We start from the raw sequence: 22,704 nt of genomic DNA, 5'->3' as shown, positions 1-22,704 counted from the left end.
CTACATGTGAACTTCTCTTCCATCAGAGGAACTCGACAACATGAAGAAGGATATGTAGAATCTACTCAATCTGCGACGGAACTACAAATACGGCCTTACTAGCTATAAATATGTGTGGTATTTGCTGTGTACTGAGCTTGTCCCCCTCCCAGCTTGTGCTGGAGAAGCGTGTGCATGAAAACCTAAGGAAAAGAGGGCCTAACTCCAGTTGCAACATCACCAAAACAGCTTCAAATCCCCACTACCAGTGTCTGTTCTCTGCTCACGTACTTCACATGAGAGGTTGCCCTGCCCCTCAGCCAGCACAAGACCGTAACAGCAATGTATTGATGTGGAATGGAGAGGTTTTTGGAGGACTGTTATTGAGACCAGAAGAGAATGACACTGACGTTCTTTCCCACCACCTCGCAGCCTGCCACAGCCCTACAGAGATCCTGTCTGTCCTGGGCAATGTCCGAGGACCCTGGGCTTTCACTTATTACCAACAGGCTGGACACTATCTTTGGTTTGGGAGAGACTTCTTTGGCCGGCGAAGCCTGCTTTGGCAATATGATGCTGAGGAGAAGTCTTTGACTCTGACGTCTGTGGCTGCCTGTCTCCCTGGCTCTGACCGACCACCACAGTGGCAAGAGGTTCCAGCAGTTGGTGTTTACAGGATTGATCTGAGGGCGTTTGCAGAGTCTGGCTGTTTGACCTTTGAGGTTTATCCATGGGTTCACCCAGGCGATAATCTATCGTCTGTTAGTCATGAATCTAAGTGGGAGGGTCTACCAAGTTACACCTCAGCAATGATGAACAATTCAGGTCTCTCCCTCACGTCTCCAGTTTGCCCACTGAACATGTCAATCCCTCAGTTGTTGGAGATAGAACATGTTCCAAGCTTACAGTCCTCAGTTGAAGACCTGGAGGTGTTGCTAAAGTCTGGTGTGAGAGAGCCTGTGGTAAATCGTCTCATTGATGTTCTCAGTGAGGCAGTACGGAGGCGTGTGCAATGTCTTCCCTTTGATACACAGGTGACATCACCACTGACCAATGACCAGGCAGCAATTGCAATTCTTTTCTCAGGAGGGATTGATTCCATGGTTCTGGCTGCCCTGGCCGACCGCCACATCCCAACCCACCAACCAATCGATCTTCTGAATGTGGCATTCAAACTGCAGGAACCAAAAATTGTGAAGGAGTCTACCAAAAAAAGCAAAAAGCACAAAACGAAGCCAATGGATTCTAAAACTGACGTTCCTGATTCCAATGTGTACAACCCCTTCGGCGTTCCAGACAGGATCACTGGTAGAGCAGGTCTGCAAGAGCTTCAGGACTTGAACCCAGAGAGAAGATGGAATTTTGTTGAAATCAACGTTTCTCGGGAAGAGCTGCAGAAAATGCGCCAGGAGCACATCTGTCACCTGGTGCACCCATTGGATACCGTGCTGGATGACAGCATTGGATGTGCTGTGTGGTTTGCGGCGAGAGGAACCGGCTTCCTCACAGAAAGCAACGAAGAGAGGGGGTTCACATCATCTGCCAAGGTACAGTAGAGTATCAAATGGGTAAAATAATAAGGAACATTCCATTTACAAGTTGTGAATAAAGTCTGTTTCATATTCTAACTCCTTTTAAAAAAAAATTATTATAAATCAGACACAATTAACAACCTTTCAAGTAAATTGTCTGTTCCACTGCTCTGTGATGGCAGGTGATTTTGACCGGTATTGGAGCGGATGAGCAGCTGGCAGGGTACTCCAGACACCGAGTCCGCTTCAAGACCTCTGGGCAAGAGGGTCTGGTCCAAGAGTTGGCCATGGAGCTAGGCAGAATCTCCACAAGGAATCTGGGTCGAGATGACAGAATCATAGGGGACCACGGGAAGGAGGCTAGGCAAGTCTCGGTCATTAGAAGCAATCAGATTTTCCAGTACCAAAAATACACTACATGACAAAGTATGTGGACACCTGCTCGTCAAACATCTCATTCCAAAATCATGGGCATTAATATGGAGTTGGTCCCCCCCCCCCCCCTTTGCTGCTATAACAGCCTCCACTCTTCTGGGAAGGCTTTCCACTAGATGTTGGAAAATTGCTATGGGGTCTTGCTTCCATTCAGCCACAAGAACATTAGTACGGTCGGGCACTGATGTTGGGCGATTAGGCCTGGCTCGCAGTCGGCATTCCAATTCTTCCCAAAGGTGTTCGCTGGGGTTGAGGTCAGGGCTCTGTGCAGGCCAGTCAAGTTCTTCCACATGATCTCAACAAACCATTTCTGTATGGATCTCGCTTTATGCATGTCGAAACAGCAAAGGGCCTTCCCCAAACTGTTCCACAAAGTTGGAAGCACAGAATCGTCTAGAATGTAACTGTATGCGGTTGCATTAAGATTTCCATTCACTGGAACTAAAGGGGCCTAGCCTGAACCATGAAAAACAGCCCCAGACCATTATTCATCCTTCAACAAACCTTACAGTTGGCACTATGCATTCGGAAGGTAGCGGTCTCTTGGCATCCGCCAAACCCAGGTTCGTCTGTTGGACTGCCAGATGGTGAAGCGTGATTCATCATGCCAGAGAACACGTTTCCACTGCTCCAGATTCCAATGGCGACGAGCTTTACACCACTCCAGCTGATGCTTGACATTGCGCATGGTGATCTTAGGCTTGTGTGCGGCTGCTTGCCCATGGAAACCCATTTCATGAAGCTCCAGATGAACAGTTCTGCTTGGAACTCGGTAGTGAGTGTTGCAACCGAGGACATGATTTTTATGCGCAAAAGCACACGCAGGTCCCATTCCGTGAGCTTGTGTGGCCTACCACTTTGCGGTTGAGCCGTTGTTGCTCCTAGACTTATCCCCTTCACAATAACAGTACTTAGTTTAACGGGGCAGCTCTAGCAGGACAGAAATTTGACCAACTGATTTGTTGGAAAAGTGGCATCTTATGACGGTGCCACATTGAAAGTCACTGAGCTCTTCAGTAAGGCCATTATACTGCCAATATTTGTCTATGGAGATTGCATGGCCGCGTGCTCGATTTAATGCAACGGGTGTGGCTTAAATAGCCGAATCCACTCATTTGAAAGGAGTGTCCACATACTTTTGTGTATTTGAATTAATGGTGATATGCTGGATGTTTTTGTTGGCCTTGTATAGGTTTCCCTATTTGGACGAGGATGTGGTGTGTTTCCTGAATGCCCTGCCAGTGTCTGATAAGGCAGATCTGTCCCTGCCTCGAGGTGTAGGGGAGAAACTGCTGCTGAGGCTGGCTGCCAAGAAACTGGGTCTGGGGGCATCTGCTCTACTGCCTAAGAGAGCCATGCAGTTTGGTTCCCGCATTGCAAAGATGGAAAACAGCCACGAGAAGGCCTCAGACAAGTGCAAGAGACTCCTTACACCTTAGATCAGCATAACATTTCATCCCAAAATGTTTTTTTACACTTGACAAAGCAACTAAGTCATCCTCTTAATTAGGGTCACTGTGAACTACAATATGAACAGACGTGTTAATTTCCAATAAATATACACATTTAGATTGTAATATAATTTGAATATTTTCAAAATGTTTAATATTTAAGGCACAAATAAAGTGGCAATGTGAAGAAAATTGTAAATCTCAAACATGGCTCTGTGCACATTACATCATATAAGACTTCACATCTTGAAGATTTTCTCTGAAGTACCGGTCACATTCAACATAGGAGGGCAGGTTTCCCACATCAAAACGGCCAGAAATCTGATGAATATACACAGGCTTTCTGTGGTAGGAAAAGGGAAAGTATACTGAGAGAATGTATTGTTTTTGCAGCCATGAATGTTGATCCTCAATTTTGAAATAGTACCTTGAAATGAGCCATGACAAAAAGTTTCCAGGTGCGTCCTTTTCTTCGATTGGTGCTTCCTTTGACAAAAGAGCTGCTTTAGTTTAATATCAAGTGATGGATTACCAGCGCAAATTAAGGAAATTACTGTTTACCTTATTTTCATCAAGAAAGGCATCCAATAGATGAAGGATTTTCTTGGAAAACAAGTAGAAACATGGACACTGCAAAAAAAAAAGAAAAGGCATACACTATCGATAGGCGAATATGTAGACACTCTGGGAAACTGGGAGGTTTAGTAGCAAGTCGCAAATGCTTCTTGAGCTTATCAGCAAATAGATTACTTGCTCCTAGTTTGAGCCCTTAACATAAACCAAAGGGTTTATCTGCTGTGTTCAATGTTGCAATTATAAACATTCCAAAGTAAGAAAAGTCTTGGTTGTATATATATTGTAGGGAGGGACAGAAAAGTGTTAGTCTGCACATACTGCTCTCCTTGATTTTGTCTCAGAGGGAAGAGGTTTCTCCTTCATACAGAGCACCCGAAGGTGTTCATCGACTTCCAAAATACCATACTTCTGTGTCTCTATGGGAGCAAATACAGAAATACAACTCATTAGGAAGGTGTTTGGTATACTCAATGTAATATTATTACATGTAATGATAATCTCTCACAAATGTTATCCAGCTGGATGTGCTTCAAACAAGTCGTGTGATTTGTGCAGCATTTGAAAGATTTTAGTGTAAAAAAACAGGATAGAGATACAAAATAGATTGAGTTCTTTGGGGCTACAGCTAGCATGACAACTTCAAAAGCACACAATCTGACTTCTCACTCACCCTCATCTTTACATTGGTAGGAAAGAATCAGACTGCTGTCTTCACACATTGCTTGCAGTTCAGAAAACTTCTCTTTAACTTTAATGAGACTGAACTCTTCCTTGAACAAAGTGTCTCTGTGTGGAGAAGAGCCTGTCAGCATGAGTCAGTAAATGTTTTCTACATTGAGTCAAGTGAAGGCTTTTTCAAACGTACCCTCCGATAACTATTACATGGTCTTCGATCTTGAAGTGCTTGACTGTTAGTTGAAGACATGCGACAGCACCAAGACGGTCCTTGTGGAATAAAAATGGTCAAATGTATCATTCATATTTGACCTGGACAATGCACATGGATCAACATGAGACAACACTATCCCAGGGGAAATCATGCAAGCTGACGAACCTCATTGCTCTTTGTTCCATCACTTAGTACTTTGACATTAGGGAAGTCCAGGGCCCACTCCTCAAATGCTTTGTGGTGAAGGGCATTGGTCTGTTAAGGTAAAAAGATAGTCATCGATATTCATCGAACTGATGAATGTTGAAACTGTTGGCCAGGTACAGTTACATGTGGAGTAAAATAATTCACATAAAATACTCTCTCTAATGTACTTTGATACTTACAATGACAAAGACGGTGTCCACGCATCCAGTGGTATTCAAAGCTTGGACCCAGTGAGATATCAAGGCACAGTGCCCCACAGGAAGCAGTGGCTTGGCAATGCCAGCCAGATGTTTGAATCTTCCGCTCGTGTCGTTATCAACATCTCTCTGCAACCTTGTTCCATATCCCGCAGCGAGAATAACCGCTTTCATTTAAACAACCGTGCCAGGGTGGGCTACTTAGCGTCAGTCACTTATTTAGCTAGGTGGCTAAATAAGACGCTAGTTCAAATGTTGCTGTAAACAGTTACCTAAAAGCAGTGAGTTATAGGTCAAGAATACGTATCAAAGCAGCAATGATAACATACGACTTAACATCTGTGTGCAATAGTGAATACACGAACCTGTGTCAATCAGAATCTCATTCCTCCACGACGTAAAAAAACAATTTTGGGGGGGGAAAACCGACTGTGCGCTGTAGGTTACAGTACAAAGTCTAAACAAAGCAACGCCTTCAAAAGTTATTGAACAGCGCCCCCATTTGTCACAAATTGGAAAACTTTATGAGGAGATCAGGGGTGCGTTCGAAAATTCACTCTGGCTATCTACTACGATTTCAGAGCACTCTCTTTGAGTGTGCCAGGGAGCAGAATATCTAACGAATTTACGAACGCACCCCAAGTCTGTAGACAAAACGCGCCCGTAACCAAGGCTGAGCGTCTTGGTTGCCAAGAGCAAAGAATCTTACACATTCATTTGGACTTTGAGGCAACAATGTTGTGCTGTAATGCTATCAACAAGTTTAACCCATTATTCTAAAACGGTCTATGCAAGTACTTTAGAGTGTAAGCAAAGGTTAAAATAGCCTGCTAGCTAACGTAAACTATGGACGTAATGGCGCGCTCACTGACATCCAGTGCTTCGTCCAGATTACAACATTCTTCTGTTGAAGAGGAGAAGGATGACACGGCCTACCTTGCTGCATTGACAGCTCAAAGAAATGCCAACGCTTTCTTTGAGAAGTACGACAAGGGTGAAGTTCAGGAGTTGCTGAGCCTGACCTCTTGTAACTGGTTTCTGGGTGGTGATGACTTCACTCAGCCAGTTGAAATGCCGCCGGGCATAATCAAACAAATGAGGAACTTCACTAACTCAAACTGTATCATTCTCGCACCTGTGGATGTGCGAGTCCCTCTTGATTACAAGGTGGTCCATCAAATAGTCAGAGAGCTCACAGTTGGCATCTATTGTTTCAACCAAGTGCCATGTATAAGTCTTGAGCCCAACTTTGACCAGAGCACCTCGTGCCAACTGTCTCCAGCATATTATGATACGAGAGTAGGACAAATTTTGGTTAATGTTGACTACACCATCAAGGCTCTTTGGCATGGAGCCAATATTCCTAGAGAAAATCGCATTCGCTTCTCTGAACTCTGGAGAAGCAGCATGGGTGTAGACTCAAATGGAGTGCCCCAGACAAAGAAAGATGTGTTTGCAGAGTTTCTCACTGCAGGTAATTTGGGTGACAGCGAAATGTAATGTAATGCAAGATCAATACTGACATAGATAAATGCATGCCCTAACTTTGAGGCAAAATTGTGTCTGCTTTTTAATAATGATGTTGATTAGATTCAATTGAACATGCCTACTTTAGAAATAGGATTCCCCTCAACTGGTGATGCTTGTTGAATCCTCCAGGTCTTCAGGACATCTCGGAGGAGCCCTGTTACCAGGGCATATACAACATGGAAGTCAATGTGGATCCTACCTACGACCCCAACAGTGCAGAGGAGGAGAGGCTTTTTTCCCAACACCAGGAGAGCATCCTGCTTAAGCTGACATCCTACCTGTCCTCTGTCCAACAGCACGGCAACCTGTTTGTGTTCGAGGGCGCCCACAGTCTGGCCAGTGTGGTGAGGCTGACTGAGGAAAGGCTGGAGCTGGCCACCTATCAGAGGCTGCAGCAGAGGCTGGGTCTACAGGCAGGCCTGGTTAGGGGCTGCTTGGAGAGGAAGGCAGAGGTGTGCAGAGACCTGGCTTACCTGCGCCTCCTGACTTTCCTGGTGCCCTTCCTGGTAGGGCTAAAGAAGAGGATGAAGATCCCAGACCTGGCGCAGATGCTTCCGGCTTACTCAGGTCAGTTGCTACAGCGCAACAATGAAATATAACTTACAGGATCTCCATGAGCAACACTAGCTACATCTCTGTGCTACTTACTTACTGCGTTCATAACGGTATTTGAATTCTAGACTGAGGCCAATTTTCTGTCACTGAAACAACTAGGTTCCCCATTGCCTAATAAATCAGACTTTTATAACCAATACTTAATATACAGTCTGAAACATAGCAATGCAAAATCAAAGTTTTCCTTATAAGTCAGAATGTTGACAACAATGACTACAATTCCTTTTTAACTTACAATACCGGTTGTGTGGTTGGTCCTTCAGCTGCTCAAAACGTTTGACAAAATATCCACAGTAAAGCGTTTTTTTTAAAGCGCCAGTACTGCTGTTGAAATGTATATCACCTGACACGTGTAAAACCATGTAAACAACTGCAGACTTCGGTTACTGTACTTCCATCTTGTGCACGTGCCTTTGGTCACAAGCAAACCAATCTTAATTGCCACACACAGAGATACGTATCTTGAAGTCAGGCTAATAACAATTCCTTTGGATATTGCCTCAAATTTCAACCAACTGAAGGACCAACGCCACAAGACAATCGGCAGAGTATGTTCAAATTCTGTTTATTCAACATTCTGACTTGTAGGAACTGTTTGGAATGTTTTAACATCAACTTGTGTGGCGATGCCACGTTTCGTGCCTAGGTTCCCTATGGCTATCATACCATTGACTTTGGGGTTGCAACAGATGTGCTTATCTTTGTTTTCATTCTGTTTTTGTAGATGATAAACTGAAGACAGAGAGGGAATTACCACCATTGCTCCTTGGACCTGCGTTTGCCTGTAAACATTTTCCGTACAAGTCAGATGAGTATTTTCACCTTCACGGTGGGATTGAAGTTGACATCGGAACCCCTCAGCTAGAGGAAGTCTCTGAGGAAACAAAGGTGAGAGTTAGATTCACTTACTAGTGAGCCGTCAATAGCCACTTAAGAGCTATCTACTTCCACAGTGAGGCCCTAGTTTCATAATGAAATCAGGTTGTCTTGTGGTTCCCTCCAGGAAGCCTTTGCTGCACTGCAGAGTCTTGCAGTGGATCACCTAAGAGATCTGCTAAGTCAGGACACCACCTACAAAGAGCACTTCCCCGTACCAGTCCACAAGGTCAACGGCAATAAGTATGTTAAGTTCACTTGCAGAGAAGCGGTCTTAATATGCACGCATAAACACACACATCTCACTTACATTGAGCTCGGAGGCCTTACACTCCCACACACTCGCACACAGATGCACTTGTAAGAGAACACAAACCCATGCTTTTCAGTGTCCAATGGTCAGGCTCTTACACGCTGCTTGATGTCTTTGGCAGCTATCATGTGATCTCCATTGAGGTGGGCTCATTCTACCCTCAGCCTAACGTGGTTCCATGGTGGGAGGCCCTCAACACTGCCATCAAAACCCTGAGAGGGAAGAGACTGCCTCTCTCTGACGTCCAGCTGCATGAGCAGTTCAAGAAGACATTTGGCTACAAAAAGGCCATCAATTGCAAGGTGCTGATGGAGAAGAAGATATAGCAATATAGGAAGCTGTTCTTTTTTTCTTTTTTTTGTATTAAGTAAATGTAAAAGGCCTATATGATCGTGTGTGTTATTTCTCACTGGGTTCAGAGTGTGCCATTTGGCCTGCGTGCTGCGGCAGAGCGTGGCCTATCCGCTGTGTTCTATTCGCTGTGCCGTCGGAACTCTCCATCTCACCTGGGAGTCCTGGACGAGCAGGGCTACTCCCTGCTGCACCACGCCGCCAAACACAACCACACTCACATCATCTGCCAGCTGGCCACCACCGGGGTCAACCTCAACCAGACAAGCAGTGGCAGGTTCAGCCGCACAGGTCAGAGACATGCCTCTCTCTCCCTTACTCTCATTTACACACTGTCCTCAAAACTGTTTACAAACACCTTTTATTTTGCAGTGAAATCTGGAGGTGGCGGTGGGCCCCCAAAAGAAGGAGCTGGTAAGCACATACCAGTGTGAACATGCCAGCCTCACTCTACTGTAACGAAATAGGGCTTTCAGACACCGCTTTCCACTTGTTTGTACCTGTTCCAGGCTCCACTCCCATGCACCTGGCTGCTCAGTGTGGTTCCCTGGAGGCCATCAGCTGTCTGCTGGCTCTGCAGGCCGACCACCGGCTAGTGGACCGCAGGGGCTGGATGGCTGTCCACTTTGCTGCCTACTACGGCCAGGTAGCCTGCATACAGGCCCTTTGCAGGAAAGACCCAGAGCTGGTGGAGATGCAAACCACTGCCGAGTGAGTGAAGAGGCACTTCTAGGTTTAGAATAGATGACATGTCTAACAGGATTCAGTAGGATGCAACAGCAGGCCACTGGCATCGTTCACAGAAGCTTTCAGTGTCATTTAATGTAACACTAGCATGACATTGCTCTGTAATCAGCACATACAACAGTGGAGGCTGCCGAGGGGAGGACGGATCATAATAATGGCTGGAATAGAGTCAATGGAATGGTATCAAACACGTGGTTTCCATGTCGTCGATACCATTCCATTGACTCCGTTCCAGCCATTATTATGAGCGGTCCTCCCCTCGGCAGCCTCCACTGACATACAAGTAACAGACGCCACAAAATGCATTGGAGGCGGTACGGATGCATCTGCTTCTACGTGCACACAGGTTGACGGTGTTGTTTTTTTGTCTCCTCAGGTACCGCAGCTGCCCGTTGCTCCTGACGGCCACGTCTGGCTCCGTGGAGGCCCTGGACTACATGCTGTCTGCGGGAGCCAACTGGAGGAGGAGGGACAGCAAGGGCAACGACGTCGTGCAGCTGGCCGCCCTCTACTTCCACCCGAAAGTCCTCAGGCACCTCATCTCGCTGGGCCTGGCGGACCTGCCTGTCTGGAAGATCCTCGTGGGTACGCTGCCTGGTGGAAGAGATGGGAATTAGCTAGCGAGCGAGGGTTAAGCGAGGCCAATGTTTGTTTGGATCGCAGGTTGTATCCGTTCGATGAGTCTGCACGGATACTGAGGTGTATGTATATGTGTGTGTGTGTGTGTGTGTGATGGAGCAGAGATGCTGCACAGCGAGGACCACCGCAGGCTGGAGATGGCCATCCGCTGCCTGGAAGCTCTGTGTGTCACGGCCAAGTCCTTCTGGAGGGATATCATGGATGCAGGTGAGTGAGTTTTTGGAGAGTTTGGGCCTATATCAGACAGGAATGCCTTGTTTTATACTATAGCCATGAATACTAGCTTTGTATTGCCAATTTATATTTAGCTCATTTTTAACCATCCTTAGAGTTATACTCCATATCACAGTAACATTAAAGCATTAAACATTTTTGGTACTACTGAATACAAAGCTAGGCCACTTGCAATAGAATCAAAATATCGAAGGACCCTAAAGCAGTTGACCTATTCTGTAGGAGGGATCCCGGCTCTGTTGGAGCTAATGCGCAGCACGAGACCAGCGCTGCAACGTATGGCTGCCGCCGTGGTGTGTCACATCTCGGAGAGGACACCCGTGTGTGAGGCCCTGGTGCGCTATGGTGCCGTGCCGGTTCTGGTAAATCTGCTGGGCAGCCAGCAGGCCGAGCTCCACTCCCGCTGTGCCCTCATACTGGCAGACCTGGCAGGGCACAGTGACCAGTACCAGTCCCTCATAGCCCAGCAGGTTAGTACTACTGATATAATCAGTCTTTCCCATAGCCCATCTGGTTAGTATTGCTGTAACTAATAGGTGGGTTCAGTTATAACCAGGCTTGTGTGTGTGTGTGTCTGTCTGTCTGTATTTGTGTATGTTTGACGATTCGTGCATGCGTGTTTGACAGTTCATTTGTGTGTGTCCAGGGTGGAGTGGCCCCGTTGGTGAGGCTCCTGGGCTCGGACCTACATGATGTGCTGGTGAACACTGTGCGGTGCATCAAGGCGCTGTGTGTCCGTAGCCCCGGCAATCAGACGGCCGTGGCTTTGGCTGGGGGGATTCCACAACTTGTGGAGCTCTTGACTGTCAGATCAGGTACACTGTTAAATCATGAGTAAGACGATGATCATGATGTTATAGAACATGATGATGAATCGTCTTTCTGGCCATGTATCTCCAGAAGTGTTGCAAGAGGAGGTGTGTGCGGCTCTGGCTGAGCTGGCTAAGGGACACCGGGAGAACCAGGACACCATCTGTGGAGTGGGCGCCGTGGCCCCGTTGGTGCTCATACTGCGGGGGAGGAAGATAGCCGCGCAGGTGACGGCAGCCAGAGCCCTGGAGGCCATCGCTGATCACAACCCTGCCATTCAGGCCCGCTTTCTGAAGAAGTCGGCCGCCAAGCACCTCCTACGACTCTTAAAGGTAGGACCTGAGCAAGTCAAATCATTGCTTCCCTCATTTTTAAATATGCTTATGGAATTCTTGAACATTTTATATTCATGTACTTTAAGTTGTGTCCCCTGGGCCATGTTCAGGGTTGAGTTCAGTAGGGCACACTGTATCAAACTGTTTTGCCACAGAAAATTAACATTGTGCTCTTATGGGACAAATTCAGATAGTACCTCCCCATTTAAATCTTTAAAAAAAGTTTTCTCCCTATTGAACGTGACCCAGGTGTTCCAGGTGGAGGCGAGGGAGCAGGGGGCCGTCTCTCTATGGGCCCTGGCAGGACACACTCTGAAGCAACAGAGACTCATGGCAGAGCACATTGGCTACCACTTCATCCTCGAGCTCATCCTCTCCTCCTCTGACAGGATGCAATATGTCGGTAGGTTCTCTCATTTCTCATATTTTTGTTTTAAACGCTACCCCTCTGTACTTGCTAAGTCTCTTATGCAAAATAGGTATTTTACACCAAAGTAATCTCTCTCACAAGAGGAAGTTAAATGGCAATCATCGGTTCATGGACAGAGTTGGCTCGCTGACATCAAGCTTTTCCAGACATTTTATTCGGGTCAAGGGGATGCCGTCTCCGGGGATCGATGAAACTAAACACTGAGTGTCGTAAAACAACGAAACTTCCATGCGCTGTTGACAGGCGATGCGGATAAATGATTGACTGTACCATAAACAGGCACCCTGAGGTTTGTGCTGGAGCGAGGCTCACCTCTGTCACCACAAGACCAGCCGCCTCCTGCCCCCAGACGGCTTTCCTCTGCTAGACTCATCACCCGCAGCCAGAGCACAGGAAGGCATGCAGTCAGGAATGCCTGTCTGTCTATCCCTCCATTGGGAATCCCAACACCTTGAAAATAAGAGGAACACAATCTCAAACAAAATTTGAATGAGTCAAACATTTCAATATCCCAAAGTTGATTTGGAAGAACTGGGGTATCAATTGAAATGGGATGGGTCACTCCCCATACCTCTGTCATTCCTTAAACACGCGTTCCCGGGTAGTTTTTAAGAGCCTCTACTCTTCCCTCAGGTCCTCGGTCTGTCAAACATGTCTACAGAACATCTGTACAGCAGCTTCTGAAATAGTTTCTGTCCAGACAAGAGGACAGATGGTTCTTTCATTCCAGCCTTCTTTTTCACCAAAAAAATGCCTGTCGTTCTCTTAAAAGGGAGACGAACTGAGGTTAATGATGTGGAAATGGTAGGCCTGCGCCTGACCACAGTAACACCCCGACCAATGGTTTAAAAAGTGAATGTACAGATTGAATTCTAGGTAACACTTTACCTGAACCGTCTGTCACAAAGTCTACATAACGCCACCATAGTAATGGCACTAACAGTCATGACTGCTAATGTCAGCTTATAGTCCTAGTGACTAACTTTACACTATGCATAACCCAAAATTGTTATTAGGGCCAACTAATTGACAGGTCAAAACTCTAGCCAACTAGCTTACCTAGATAATATTTTCCGCCATGACTCTTTCATGATCTGACAGCAACTTATGCCTTCGTCCTGTCATCTTTACACTGATGGACACCACTGCTGGCCGATACTCCATAAAGGCATCACTCACTCACATCCCAGCACTGCCACCAATTGTCAAATGTGGTGTGGAGGTTTCAGATCTGGTCAGGCCAGAGAGGGACCGTATGAAAGAATTCAAGTCGAGGTTTACATACAATTCAGCTTGGTAAAGTGTAAACAAATAGTATTGTCTTTTAGGCTGCCAGGCAGTTATAGCACTGAGCAGGGACAGTCGGAGCCACCAGGACGGGCTGTGTAAAGAAAATGGGGTGCCCCCGCTGGTTCGTCTACTACGGGGGTCCCGGACCACAGAGCGTACCCTCCTCAGTGTTATACGATCCCTGGGCATCCTGTGTATTGGTTTGTACATTCTCACTGTTGCATGTACTGTGTTTCTCAAGATAAGATTAAGGCAATCAAAGGTTTGCATAAACCATGCATTGGTATCAATGGGCGATTTGAGTAAACCTTTGTCATGATACTACTTGACGATTTTGACCATTGAAGTTTTAACAGTGCTACAGTAGTAACATGGCTTTCAGACTTGACTTGGAAACAAGTCATGGTATACAAGCTAATAATATACCATAACTTCTAGTGCATGCATGTTTTGTACATCTAATTTTAGGAGGGGCACACACCAATAACCCAAACAGCCAGAGGGTCATAGCTGAGGAGCAAGCCATTCCAACTCTGTTAGAACTTGTGAAGCACCAAGAATCACTGCAGGTCAAGGTAAATACATTGGAAATCGATCACACACAAAAAAAAGCGTTCTCTCTCTCCCCTTAAATGTCCTTGGTAGTGCCACAAAAGTCCTACAAACAAGGGCGTCCAATACTAGACTTTCCATTGAAAGAAATTGAGGCCTGGGTGACATGTTGTTTCTCCCTCAGGTCCAAGTGGCTCAAACGCTGGCCTGTGTGCTGCTGGGAAACCAGGAACTACAAACAACCTTCTGGGAAAAAGAGGAGTTTACCTACGAAACAGTTCTAGAGTTGCTGCGAGTGCCAGATCAGGTAAACCATTTGAAAGGCTGTTTGTGGGCTACTTCATAACTTTAGCCCAGAACCTTTCGGTATGTCAGCTGTCAGCACAGTCACTAACAAGATGAGGTGGAACAAGATATGGGTCTAATAGAGATTAGAAAGAAAAGCATCCAAGATACAATACTGTTATCGCAATGTGCAATGAACTACTGGCACTTAATGGTCAAGGACTGCTCAAGCAGTAAGGGGTGTTGACACTCCGTAAAGTGCATTCCCCATGGCAATTTGTCATGTTTGCCTTTTTCCCAGCAGGACATCTGCCTGGAGGCTGGTTATGCCCTGTCTCTGTTTGCCTACAACAACACCACCCAGCAGGCAGCTATCCTGCAGAATGGTGGCATTCCCATAGCCATGTACGAGCCCTTCTTGAACTCCAGGAACGAGATGGAGAGGGCCAAAGCTGCTTTTCAGGTAGAACTAGATCATTAAAAAAATCACCTGAGGGCCACAGTAATATCAATGAGTCATTAACAGCTGCTGATTTGTATGTGTTTTCCGACTTGACACGGAATTAGTGTTAGGTAATGGTAATTTTATCGCTACCTTTTCGTTTTGTGGTAACTGGTCTCTCCAGATAGTTGTGCTGGCCAAAGTGATCACAGACACGGACCAGGTGACTCTGTCTGCCAGAGGGGTGACTGTCCTTGTAGACCTTCTGCAGTCCACTAATCCCAACACTGTGGTCCTGACAGGTAACTTCAGCCCAGTACTATGTATGGGAAGAACATTATATACACTGAGCAAAAATATAAACACAACATATAAACTGTTGGTTCCATGTTTCATGAGCTAAAATAAGACTCCAGAAATGTTCCATACGCACAAAAAGCTGATTTCACACATTTTTTGCACAAATTTGTTTACATCCCTGTTTAGTGAGAATTTCTGCCAAGATAATCCATCCACCTGACAGGTGTGGCATATCAATAAACTGATTAAATAGCAGGATCATTACACAGGTGTACCTTGTGCTGGGGACAAAAACCCATTCTAAAATGTGCAGTTTTGAGTGTACAGAAATACGTGATGAGATCCTGAGGCCCATTTTTTTTTTAAAGTTATCTGTGACCAACAGATGCATACTTAATTTATTTCAATTGACTGATTTCCTTATGAACTGTAACTCAGTAAAATCTTTTATATTTTTGCTCAGTATAGAAGAACACTAGTCTTACCTTACTGCATACATTTCTGCCATAGCTCAGTTGCTAGCCAGTCTGGCTCACACCCGGGCAGGTATTCCTGATGCTATTGTCACCATGGGAGCTGTTGGTCACCTATGTGCTCACCTGTATTCTGAGGAGGAAGAGGTAAGGATGGGACTTGTGGTGAGGGGGAGCATTCCTGTCTATGACTATTGCCTGAAATCTAACAGACTATCAAGATAATTCATTCTACAACCATCAAATGCTATCCAACTTGACATATTTCAGGTTACGATGTGCAGATTTTTGATACAAGCATTGTGGTAAAATCTTGAATATCTTCAGGTGCGAACGGCATCTTCAAGTGCCCTCGGCTACCTCACCTTTAACCGTCACGCACATCGCCTCTTGTTGGTGGAATGTCGAAACACTCCATCTATGTACAACCTTTTGACCCAGCATCTCATCGAGGATGCCAAGATCTCACACATTTTTACTGCAGAGTTCGAAAGGCAGAAAATAGTGGGGCTGCCATCACTAAGGTACGTTCGTTTTTTTTGCCCTAAAAAGCTATGCTTTCATATTTCTAACTGGGATAACAATCATTTCTGTCCTTTTTAAAACAGTTTGGAGATAAATGGTGGCCCACCTGTTCCTCAGCGCAACAAAAAAGGTACATTTTGTTATGCTGTACACATCATTATTTGAATCTATTTCATATAATAAAAAGTCGCAATCGTCTTTGTCGCCTCTACCTACGGCAGGTTTATCCAAAAAGACAAGCCGCACTCCTGGCCTGTCAGTGTCTGCAGGCCACTTTGGGAGGACCAGCTCGGCTCCAGTTCTCCAGCTTCAACCCCAGAGGAGCAGGACAGCCAACCCCAAGGTTAGGCTGCAGGGAGAGGGGCCAACCCATAGCTCCCAGCCCACCCTGGAGTCACTGAGGCTGGATAAGGACAGCCAGTGGCCCCGGCAAAAGCAGTGACCCTGGAGGTCAGCCTAGGATCTAGCCTGACTGGGCTAGCTTAAAGTTGTAGTGAAATGATGACTCAGGGAGCCGTTCTATTTATGTTCAAGATGAATATATTACATTGATATTATTAATGGGAATGACTGACTTAATGGTATAATATATTGGAAGTCGATTGAATAAAAAAAACTAAATGAAACACCTAACACAGAATGGAGTCCTTTCTGCCAGGATGTATTTCAAAAGTTTAATGGTAAATAGTAGGAATTATATGGATATGTACATAAGTGAACGTCAGTCCGTAACCCTCAGCTTTAATGGTGGAAGTTTGATAGCTGCCTCCTTCACTTCTGCTGTTATGTTCACACCCAGGGGAGCTCTAGAACACAAGGGGCAACAATTAAGTTATAGAACTGTTTTCAATTGAAGTGAGTCATCTTTTTTTTTACTTACTTGGGCTCATAGTTGACCTCCTCAGTATGGGACAGGATGCCCTTTCCTTCCCTCAGTCTCTCAACTCCATTCCTGAAATAAAGTGTGGTTGAATGCACTGGACTCCAAAGCCATATATAAGCTGTGTATTATAGCTTATTTGTCATGTTTTCTTTATTATATATAGTACCAGTCAACATTTGACACACCTACTCATTCAAGGGTTTTTCTTTATTTGTACTATTTTCTACATTGTAGAATAATAGTGAAGACATCAAAACTATGAAACAACACACATGGAATCTTGTAACCAAAAAAGTGTTCAAACAAATTCAAATATATTTTATATTCTTCAAAGTAGCCACCCTTTGCCTTGATGACAGCTTGGCACACTCTTGGTATTCTCTCAACCAGCTTCATGAGGTAGTCACCTGGGGCCTCATAAAACTGTGCAGAGGATTCACGTCAAAAGGTGGCATACGGGCGAAATGAGCGAGCATCTTGTCCCTTTTAACACCCAAAGTTGCCTATAAATAGTGAAACGCCCCTAATTAATATTCATCCATACTGACTGCATGATGGCAAATCGCAACAGAAAGGCCTAGTGTGAAATGGAAGTTCTTGAAGGGGAGGTTGAAGCAAGGAAAAAAATATATTGTTTGGTAGACACAGTGTGGCACATTGTCTGTGCAAGGCTAAGTGTTTGTGCTGCGGGGGAAAGGGGACACCGTATCACAATCCCCTTGATGAGCGACTTGCCAGTATTATATGGGAATCCCTCCTGAGTGGAGTAGGGGGACATGCAAGACGTACCGGATGATTTTGATTGTCAAAGCTACCCAATTGCCTAACACCTTCAGGTGTGGTAATTACCCTGATTGTAACTGACAATGACAGGGCCATTATCACATTCTGGGCAACGAACATGTGATAACATATGAAACTGCACTCGTATCTGTCCGACTGAGGCATCGTAAACGGCATCAGTTTAAACGTAATTTGTCCTACTGTTCACCTTTTATTTATGAGAATAGATTTCATAACATGCAAGTATTGTTTAATAATTCTCCAGGTTATGTGCGTAGGAATGGGTCAAAGTGTCGGTGGAGGACCGCACATTCTCCTGTCAAGTTTGTTTTTTATAAATCCCAAAAAGCTTGCTTCGAAAGTGGTGTACGCCTTCTTTTGTGCCTGTGCAACATTTTTAAATGAGGCCCCTGGAATGCATTTCAATTAACAGGTGTGCCTTAATTTATTTTCTTAATGCGTTTGAGCCAATCAGTTAGGTAGGGATGGTATACAGAAGATAGCCCTATTTGGTAAAATACCAATTTCATATTATGGCAAGAACAGCTCAAATATAAGAAATGACAGTCCATTACATGAAGGTGTGAAAAATGTCAAGAGCTTTGAAAGTTTCTTCAAGGCAGTTGCAAAAACAAAGCGCTATGATGAAACTGGCTCACAAGAGGACCGCCACAGGAAAGGAAAACCCAGAGTTACCTCTGCTGCAGAGGATAAGTTCATTAGAGTTAACTGCACCTCAGATTGCAGCACAAATAAATGCTTCAGAGTTCAAGTAACAGACACATCTCAACATCAACTGTTCAGAGGAGACTGCATGAATCAGACCTTCATGGTCGAATTGCTGCAAAGAAACCACTACTAAAGGACACCAATAAGAAGGGACTTGCTCGGGCCAAGAAATACGAGCAATGGACATTCAACCGGTGGAAATCTGTCCTTTGGTCTGATGAGTCCAAATTTGAGATGTTTGGTTCCAACTACCGTGTCTTTGTGAGACGCAGAGTAGGTGAACGGATGATCTCCGCATGTGTGGTTCCCACTGTGAAGTATGGAGGAGGTGGTGTGATGGTGAGGGGGTGCTTTGCTGGTGACACTGTGATTTAGAATTCAAGGCACTATGTGAGACGATAGTCTTACTAAGCGCAAACTAGATGGGATGGCCTATAATTTTTTCCCCAACAGAACAATGACCCAACACACCTCCAGGCTGTGTAAAGGCTATTTGACCAAGAAGGAGAGTGATGGGAGTGCTGCATCAGATGAACTGGCCTCCACAATCACCCGACCTCAACCCAATTGAGATGGTTTGGGATGAGTTGGACCGCAGAGTGAAGGAAAAGCAGCCAACAAGTGCTCAGCATATGTGGGAACTCCTTCAAGACTGTTGGAAAAGCATTCCAGGTGTAGCTGGTTGAGAGAATGCCAAGAGTGTGCCAAGCTATCATCAAGGCAAAAGGTGGCTACTTTGAAGAATCTCAAATATAAAATATATTTTAATTTGTTTGAACACTTTTTTGGTACCTACATGATTCCATATGTGTTATTTCATAGTGTTGATGTCTTTACTATTATTCTACAATGTAGAAAATAGTAAAAAATAAAGAAAAACCCTTGAATGAGTAGGTGTGTATATATATATATTTTAATTAGTTATACTATTTTGATATTGATTACTGCACTGTTGGGTAGAGCATGCAAGTTAAGCATTTCACTGTACTTGTGCATGTGACAATAAAACTTTAATTTATTTTATTTATTTATTTAATTTAATATTTTCAAAACCAAAATAACTAATAGTCTTCTACATACCATGCGATCATGACTCCATTGTCAGTACAAAACTTGGATGGAGGACAAAGCAAATGTAATCCAGTGGTGTCTGTGACAATCTTCAAAATCTTTCGGATGTACTGGTTACTGGCAACTCCTCCTGACACCACCTAACAGAGCAAAACATTTAGGACACCGTATGGACACCATACAATTGTTTGTAGAAATACTGTGCCTTCAGAAAATATTCACACCCCTTGAGTTTTTCCAAATTTTGTTGTGTTACAGCCGGAATGTAAAATGGATTAAATTGAGATTTTGTGTCATTGGCCAACGCATAATACCCCATAATGTCAAAGTGGAATTATGTTTTTCAAAATTGTTACAAATTATGCAAGCCTATATAAATTCAGGAGTAAACATGTGCCTAACAAGTTGCATGGACTCACTCTGTGTGCAATAATAGTGTTTAACAGGATTTGATTACCTCATCTCTACCCCACACATACAATTATCTGTAAGGTCCCTCAGTTGAGCAGTGAATTTCAAATACAGATTCAATCACAAAGAACAGGGAGGTTTTGCAATGCCTCGCAAAGGGTTGGAGTACAGAGCCAAAACAAAACGAAAAAAGTGTCACTGCCCCAAAACTTTTGGAGTTCATTGTACACTGAGTATACCGAACAGTATGAGCACCTTCCTAATATTGAGTTCCTCTTGGCCTGAAGACTGCATCAATTCATCGGGGCAAGGACTTTACAAGGTGTCAAAAGCGTTCCACAAGGATGCTTGCCCATATTGACTTCAATGCTTCCCACAGTTGTGTCAAGTTGACTGGAAGTCCTTTGAGTGGTGAAACATTCTTGACACACACAGGAAACTGTTGAGCGTGAAAAACCCAGCAGCGTTGCAGTTCTTGACACAAACCAGGCACTGAAATATTTTTTATTGCCCATTCACCCTCTGAATGGCGCACACACACACACAATCCATGTCTCAATTGTCTCAAGGCTTAAACATCCTTCTTTAACCTATCTCCCCTTCATCTACACTGATTTGAAGTGGATTTAACAAGAGACACCAATAAGGGATAGCTTTCGCCTGGATTCTATGTCATGGAAAGAGCAGGTGTTCTTAATGTTTTGTTTACTCAGTGTATATTAGTGCTTTATTCTTGTTCATTTTTTACAAATGTTAGTATTTCTTCCACTTTGACAGAGTATTTTATGTAGATCGTTGACAAAAAATGACAATTAAATCCACAACAAAGTGGAAAAAGTCATGGGGTGTGAATACTTTCTGAAGGAGATAATTCAATGCAATATTGTGGATTAGATAATCTTGATAGCTGTGAAAACCCCTATCCAATGATTGGATTTCACTCACCAGTGTTGGATTGCAGGAAGGCAGAAGGTCTTTGGCCTTACAGAACAAAATGGCACGATGTGTGCGCTTGGCAATGTGAGAGGCCACTGTGTGCTGCGTAGCAGCAGCTATGTCATTAACACATGACAACAAAGTTCCCTGCTCCACACCTTGGATGAAAAAAAACATGTAGGTGCATTTTCACACAAAACTTGTCTTTTGGTATTTGTTTCATTAGTCCATTGTTGATATAGTCCCAAAATGTTTTGCATATCAGCAATCAAGGATCAAGATATAACTTTCAAAATAAAGAAATATAGCTGGGATTTCTGTATTTTGAAAGTTATACATCTCGAAACCTTGACGGCTGGCTGACATGCAAAACATGTTGGGCCGATATCAACAATGGACTAATGAAACAAATACCAAAAGATTGTTTTTTTGGGTGGAATTGTCCTTCAATTTAAGTGATCTGATTATATTAGTTGATTAAGGAAAGGTTATGATATAAATGCATATTATATCTTTATGAATTATTTATTACCTTCCTCTTCCTCTTTTTTCTGTATTGACATCGTCACCTGATTTCGCAGACCAGCAAATGAGAAGTTACAGTCATATTGCGCTCCCATTGGTGGCTTGAAGAGAAACTTCAACCTGTCTCCATCTCGAGCCAGAATCTCTATTGCTTGACCCCCACTTATCATGGAGCACTTTGGGTGTTTGATGAGTGACAAACGTCTTGCCACCTGTGAACACACAAATGTCACAAATTCAAGACAAAGAAAACCCACCGGCCTCTTAAGTGTTTTCTAAAAAGTTATACTCTTTACCTTGTCCATAGTGTCCCCCGGAGCTTCATCCAGTGTTTGACCCAGGAGAAGAAAGTCATCGATTCCTCTGGCCAGAGCCAAGAGAGAGTGACCTCCGGAGACTAGGAGGACGAGGAAGGGGAATACTACAGGCTGGAGCATCCTGACTGTCAGGGCATGGGCCTCCATGTGGTGGATGGGGATGAAGGGCTTCTGGTGTAGCTTTACAAAGTTCAGGCTAAAGTCCAGGCCTATCCCCAGACTCAGGGCCAGGCCCGGCTTCACTGTGGTGGCTACAGCAGACAGTTGACTCTGGGTGACGCCACTCCTCTCCATGGCCTCCTGGACGACGCGGCCTATGTTCTCTCTGTGGAGCCGTTGGGCAACAGTGGGAATAATCCCACCAGTCCTACAATCAAATACAAATGGAGAACATGATGTCCTTTGCAAGGTTTTATCTTGATTCTTGACCATGGGGGGCATTGCACTGATAAATAAGACAATCACTTTTGTTGAATGAACATGAAAAAAATACAAGATTGTACCCACTTCATGTGCACCTCTTTTTGTGAATGAAGAGATTCTCCAAGGATTAAGCCTGTTTCATCCATTACAGCCGCACCTGTCTCGTCACAGCTCGTCTCAATGCCGAGAACAAGCCTGGAACTCATTTTTCTTCTAAAAGCACATTTGCTTAAAATCTTGGCTCTAAACATACGTGTGCCCTGTTGAGCCGAAGCTTTATATGCAAACATGTTATTTCACTAAACCCGATTTTCCTGCACTAGCCAAAATACATGCTAAATTACTGAAATTTGGTAAGCACCGCTATCCGTAGAGATTCGCAAGAGGCGAGGAAAATAGCTCTGCTACCAGGGACCATTACGATGGTCTATTAGTATTTTCTAAAGGTATGTCATTCATTAATAACTTGATTTTAAGTCTCACGACAATGCCACTGTCAGTGACAATTAAATACGTTTGCATTTGTCGCAAAAGCTAAAATTGCGGTGCTGAATTTTTTTGTGCGGAGCTCCACGACCTCACGCTTGTACTTCTGAGGAGCTTGTGTCACATG

The 22,704-nt window shown here is 44.5% G+C and overlaps 5 protein-coding genes across 17 annotated transcripts in view; 3 read left to right on the top strand and 2 right to left on the bottom strand.

Moving 5' to 3' along the window:
- asdurf (ASNSD1 upstream open reading frame) overlaps positions 1 to 3,589 on the top strand; it is a 9,886-nt gene extending 6,297 nt beyond the window's left edge. Inside the window, exons 4-6 of the mRNA XM_020462047.2 lie at positions 27 to 1,526; positions 1,694 to 1,875; positions 3,139 to 3,589. Of these exons, the coding sequence (XP_020317636.2) occupies positions 27 to 58 (32 nt within the window). The 3' untranslated portion in view covers positions 59 to 1,526; positions 1,694 to 1,875; positions 3,139 to 3,589. The remainder of the gene's footprint in view (positions 1 to 26; positions 1,527 to 1,693; positions 1,876 to 3,138) is intronic.
- The window catches only part of asnsd1 (asparagine synthetase domain containing 1), a 9,964-nt gene extending 6,361 nt beyond the window's left edge, over positions 1 to 3,603 (top strand). Inside the window, exons 4-6 of one of the 2 annotated variants that reach the window (XM_031805567.1) lie at positions 27 to 1,526; positions 1,694 to 1,875; positions 3,139 to 3,603. In XM_031805567.1, coding sequence (XP_031661427.1) covers positions 111 to 1,526; positions 1,694 to 1,875; positions 3,139 to 3,385 — 1,845 coding nt within the window. In that variant the 5' untranslated portion in view covers positions 27 to 110 and the 3' untranslated portion in view covers positions 3,386 to 3,603. The remainder of the gene's footprint in view (positions 1 to 26; positions 1,527 to 1,693; positions 1,876 to 3,138) is intronic. The other variant, XM_020462048.2, reaches the window with a different exon arrangement.
- LOC109871241 (mannose-1-phosphate guanyltransferase) overlaps positions 1 to 6,321 on the bottom strand; it is a 10,005-nt gene extending 3,684 nt beyond the window's left edge. Inside the window, exons 1-9 of one of the 7 annotated variants that reach the window (XM_020462050.2) lie at positions 5,632 to 6,213; positions 5,249 to 5,538; positions 5,028 to 5,117; positions 4,839 to 4,918; positions 4,644 to 4,759; positions 4,292 to 4,389; positions 3,959 to 4,027; positions 3,825 to 3,883; positions 3,518 to 3,740 (exon numbers count right to left, since the gene is read on the bottom strand). In XM_020462050.2, coding sequence (XP_020317639.1) covers positions 3,620 to 3,740; positions 3,825 to 3,883; positions 3,959 to 4,027; positions 4,292 to 4,389; positions 4,644 to 4,759; positions 4,839 to 4,918; positions 5,028 to 5,117; positions 5,249 to 5,440 — 825 coding nt within the window. In that variant the 5' untranslated portion in view covers positions 5,441 to 5,538; positions 5,632 to 6,213 and the 3' untranslated portion in view covers positions 3,518 to 3,619. Of the gene's footprint in view, positions 1 to 3,517; positions 3,741 to 3,824; positions 3,898 to 3,958; positions 4,028 to 4,291; positions 4,390 to 4,643; positions 4,760 to 4,838; positions 4,919 to 5,027; positions 5,118 to 5,248; positions 5,539 to 5,631 lie in introns of those variants that run through there. The other 6 variants (XM_031805570.1, XM_031805571.1, XM_020462051.2 and 3 more) reach the window with 6 other exon arrangements.
- ankar (ankyrin and armadillo repeat containing) lies at positions 5,985 to 16,635 on the top strand. 5 transcript variants are annotated; one of them, XM_020462045.2, is made up of 23 exons: positions 5,985 to 6,740; positions 6,926 to 7,363; positions 8,136 to 8,299; positions 8,415 to 8,530; positions 8,722 to 8,902; positions 9,020 to 9,242; positions 9,324 to 9,365; positions 9,461 to 9,662; positions 10,075 to 10,283; positions 10,440 to 10,544; positions 10,794 to 11,041; positions 11,218 to 11,386; positions 11,472 to 11,713; positions 11,966 to 12,119; positions 13,475 to 13,636; positions 13,905 to 14,011; positions 14,173 to 14,295; positions 14,578 to 14,736; positions 14,900 to 15,017; positions 15,526 to 15,635; positions 15,816 to 16,012; positions 16,097 to 16,143; positions 16,235 to 16,635. In XM_020462045.2, exons 1-23 carry the CDS (start codon positions 6,113 to 6,115, stop codon positions 16,453 to 16,455), a joined length of 4,365 nt encoding a protein of 1,454 aa, XP_020317634.1. In that variant the 5' UTR covers positions 5,985 to 6,112; the 3' UTR covers positions 16,456 to 16,635. The 5 variants fall into 5 exon arrangements, with proteins under 5 accessions (XP_020317634.1, XP_020317633.1, XP_031661426.1 ...); XM_020462044.2 differs by having other exon boundaries at positions 6,089 to 6,740; positions 14,575 to 14,736; XM_020462046.2 differs by having other exon boundaries at positions 6,566 to 6,740; positions 7,093 to 7,363; positions 14,575 to 14,736.
- Positions 10,185 to 22,704, bottom strand: osgepl1 (O-sialoglycoprotein endopeptidase-like 1). Of its 2 annotated transcripts, XR_004205616.1 has the most exons (9): positions 22,176 to 22,698; positions 21,648 to 22,035; positions 20,836 to 21,563; positions 19,489 to 19,619; positions 16,894 to 16,965; positions 15,501 to 16,819; positions 14,869 to 15,034; positions 12,459 to 12,596; positions 10,185 to 10,292 (listed from the first exon to the last, which is right to left on the bottom strand). XR_004205616.1 is itself a non-coding variant. In XM_020462049.2 (7 exons), the coding sequence occupies exons 1-7, from the start codon at positions 22,379 to 22,381 to the stop codon at positions 16,735 to 16,737; spliced, it is 1,236 nt and encodes a 411-aa protein (XP_020317638.1). In that variant the 5' UTR covers positions 22,382 to 22,704; the 3' UTR covers positions 16,628 to 16,734. The 2 variants fall into 2 exon arrangements, 1 of the variants encoding a protein (XP_020317638.1); XM_020462049.2 differs by lacking the exons at positions 10,185 to 10,292; positions 12,459 to 12,596; positions 14,869 to 15,034 and having other exon boundaries at positions 16,628 to 16,819; positions 20,836 to 20,984; positions 21,359 to 21,563; positions 22,176 to 22,704.

The sequence above is a fragment of the Oncorhynchus kisutch genome, linkage group LG26 (assembly GCF_002021735.2).
Source record: "Oncorhynchus kisutch isolate 150728-3 linkage group LG26, Okis_V2, whole genome shotgun sequence".
Lineage (NCBI taxonomy): Eukaryota > Metazoa > Chordata > Actinopteri > Salmoniformes > Salmonidae > Oncorhynchus > Oncorhynchus kisutch.
Note: the sequence above shows the minus strand (reverse complement) of the source record. Positions and strands in the feature narration are given on the sequence as shown.

Bases quoted from the DNA above. Each gene is read 5' to 3' on its own strand.
- ankar (XM_020462044.2), top strand. From the start codon at position 6,113: ATGGACGTAATGGCGCGCTCACTGACATCCAGTGCTTCGTCCAGATTA. The intron at 7,364-8,135 runs GTCAGTTGCTAC...CTGTTTTTGTAG, and splicing joins GATGCTTCCGGCTTACTCAG to ATGATAAACTGAAGACAGAG. The intron at 9,243-9,323 runs GTCAGAGACATG...TTTATTTTGCAG, and splicing joins TGGCAGGTTCAGCCGCACAG to TGAAATCTGGAGGTGGCGGT.
- osgepl1 (XM_020462049.2), bottom strand. From the start codon at position 22,381: ATGTTTGCATATAAAGCTTCGGCTCAACAGGGCACACGTATGTTTAGA. The intron at 20,985-21,358 runs GTAATAAATAAT...TTTTCATCCAAG, and splicing joins GAAAAAAGAGGAAGAGGAAG to GTGTGGAGCAGGGAACTTTG. The intron at 16,820-16,893 runs GTAAGTAAAAAA...CTTGTGTTCTAG, and splicing joins GAGGTCAACTATGAGCCCAA to AGCTCCCCTGGGTGTGAACA.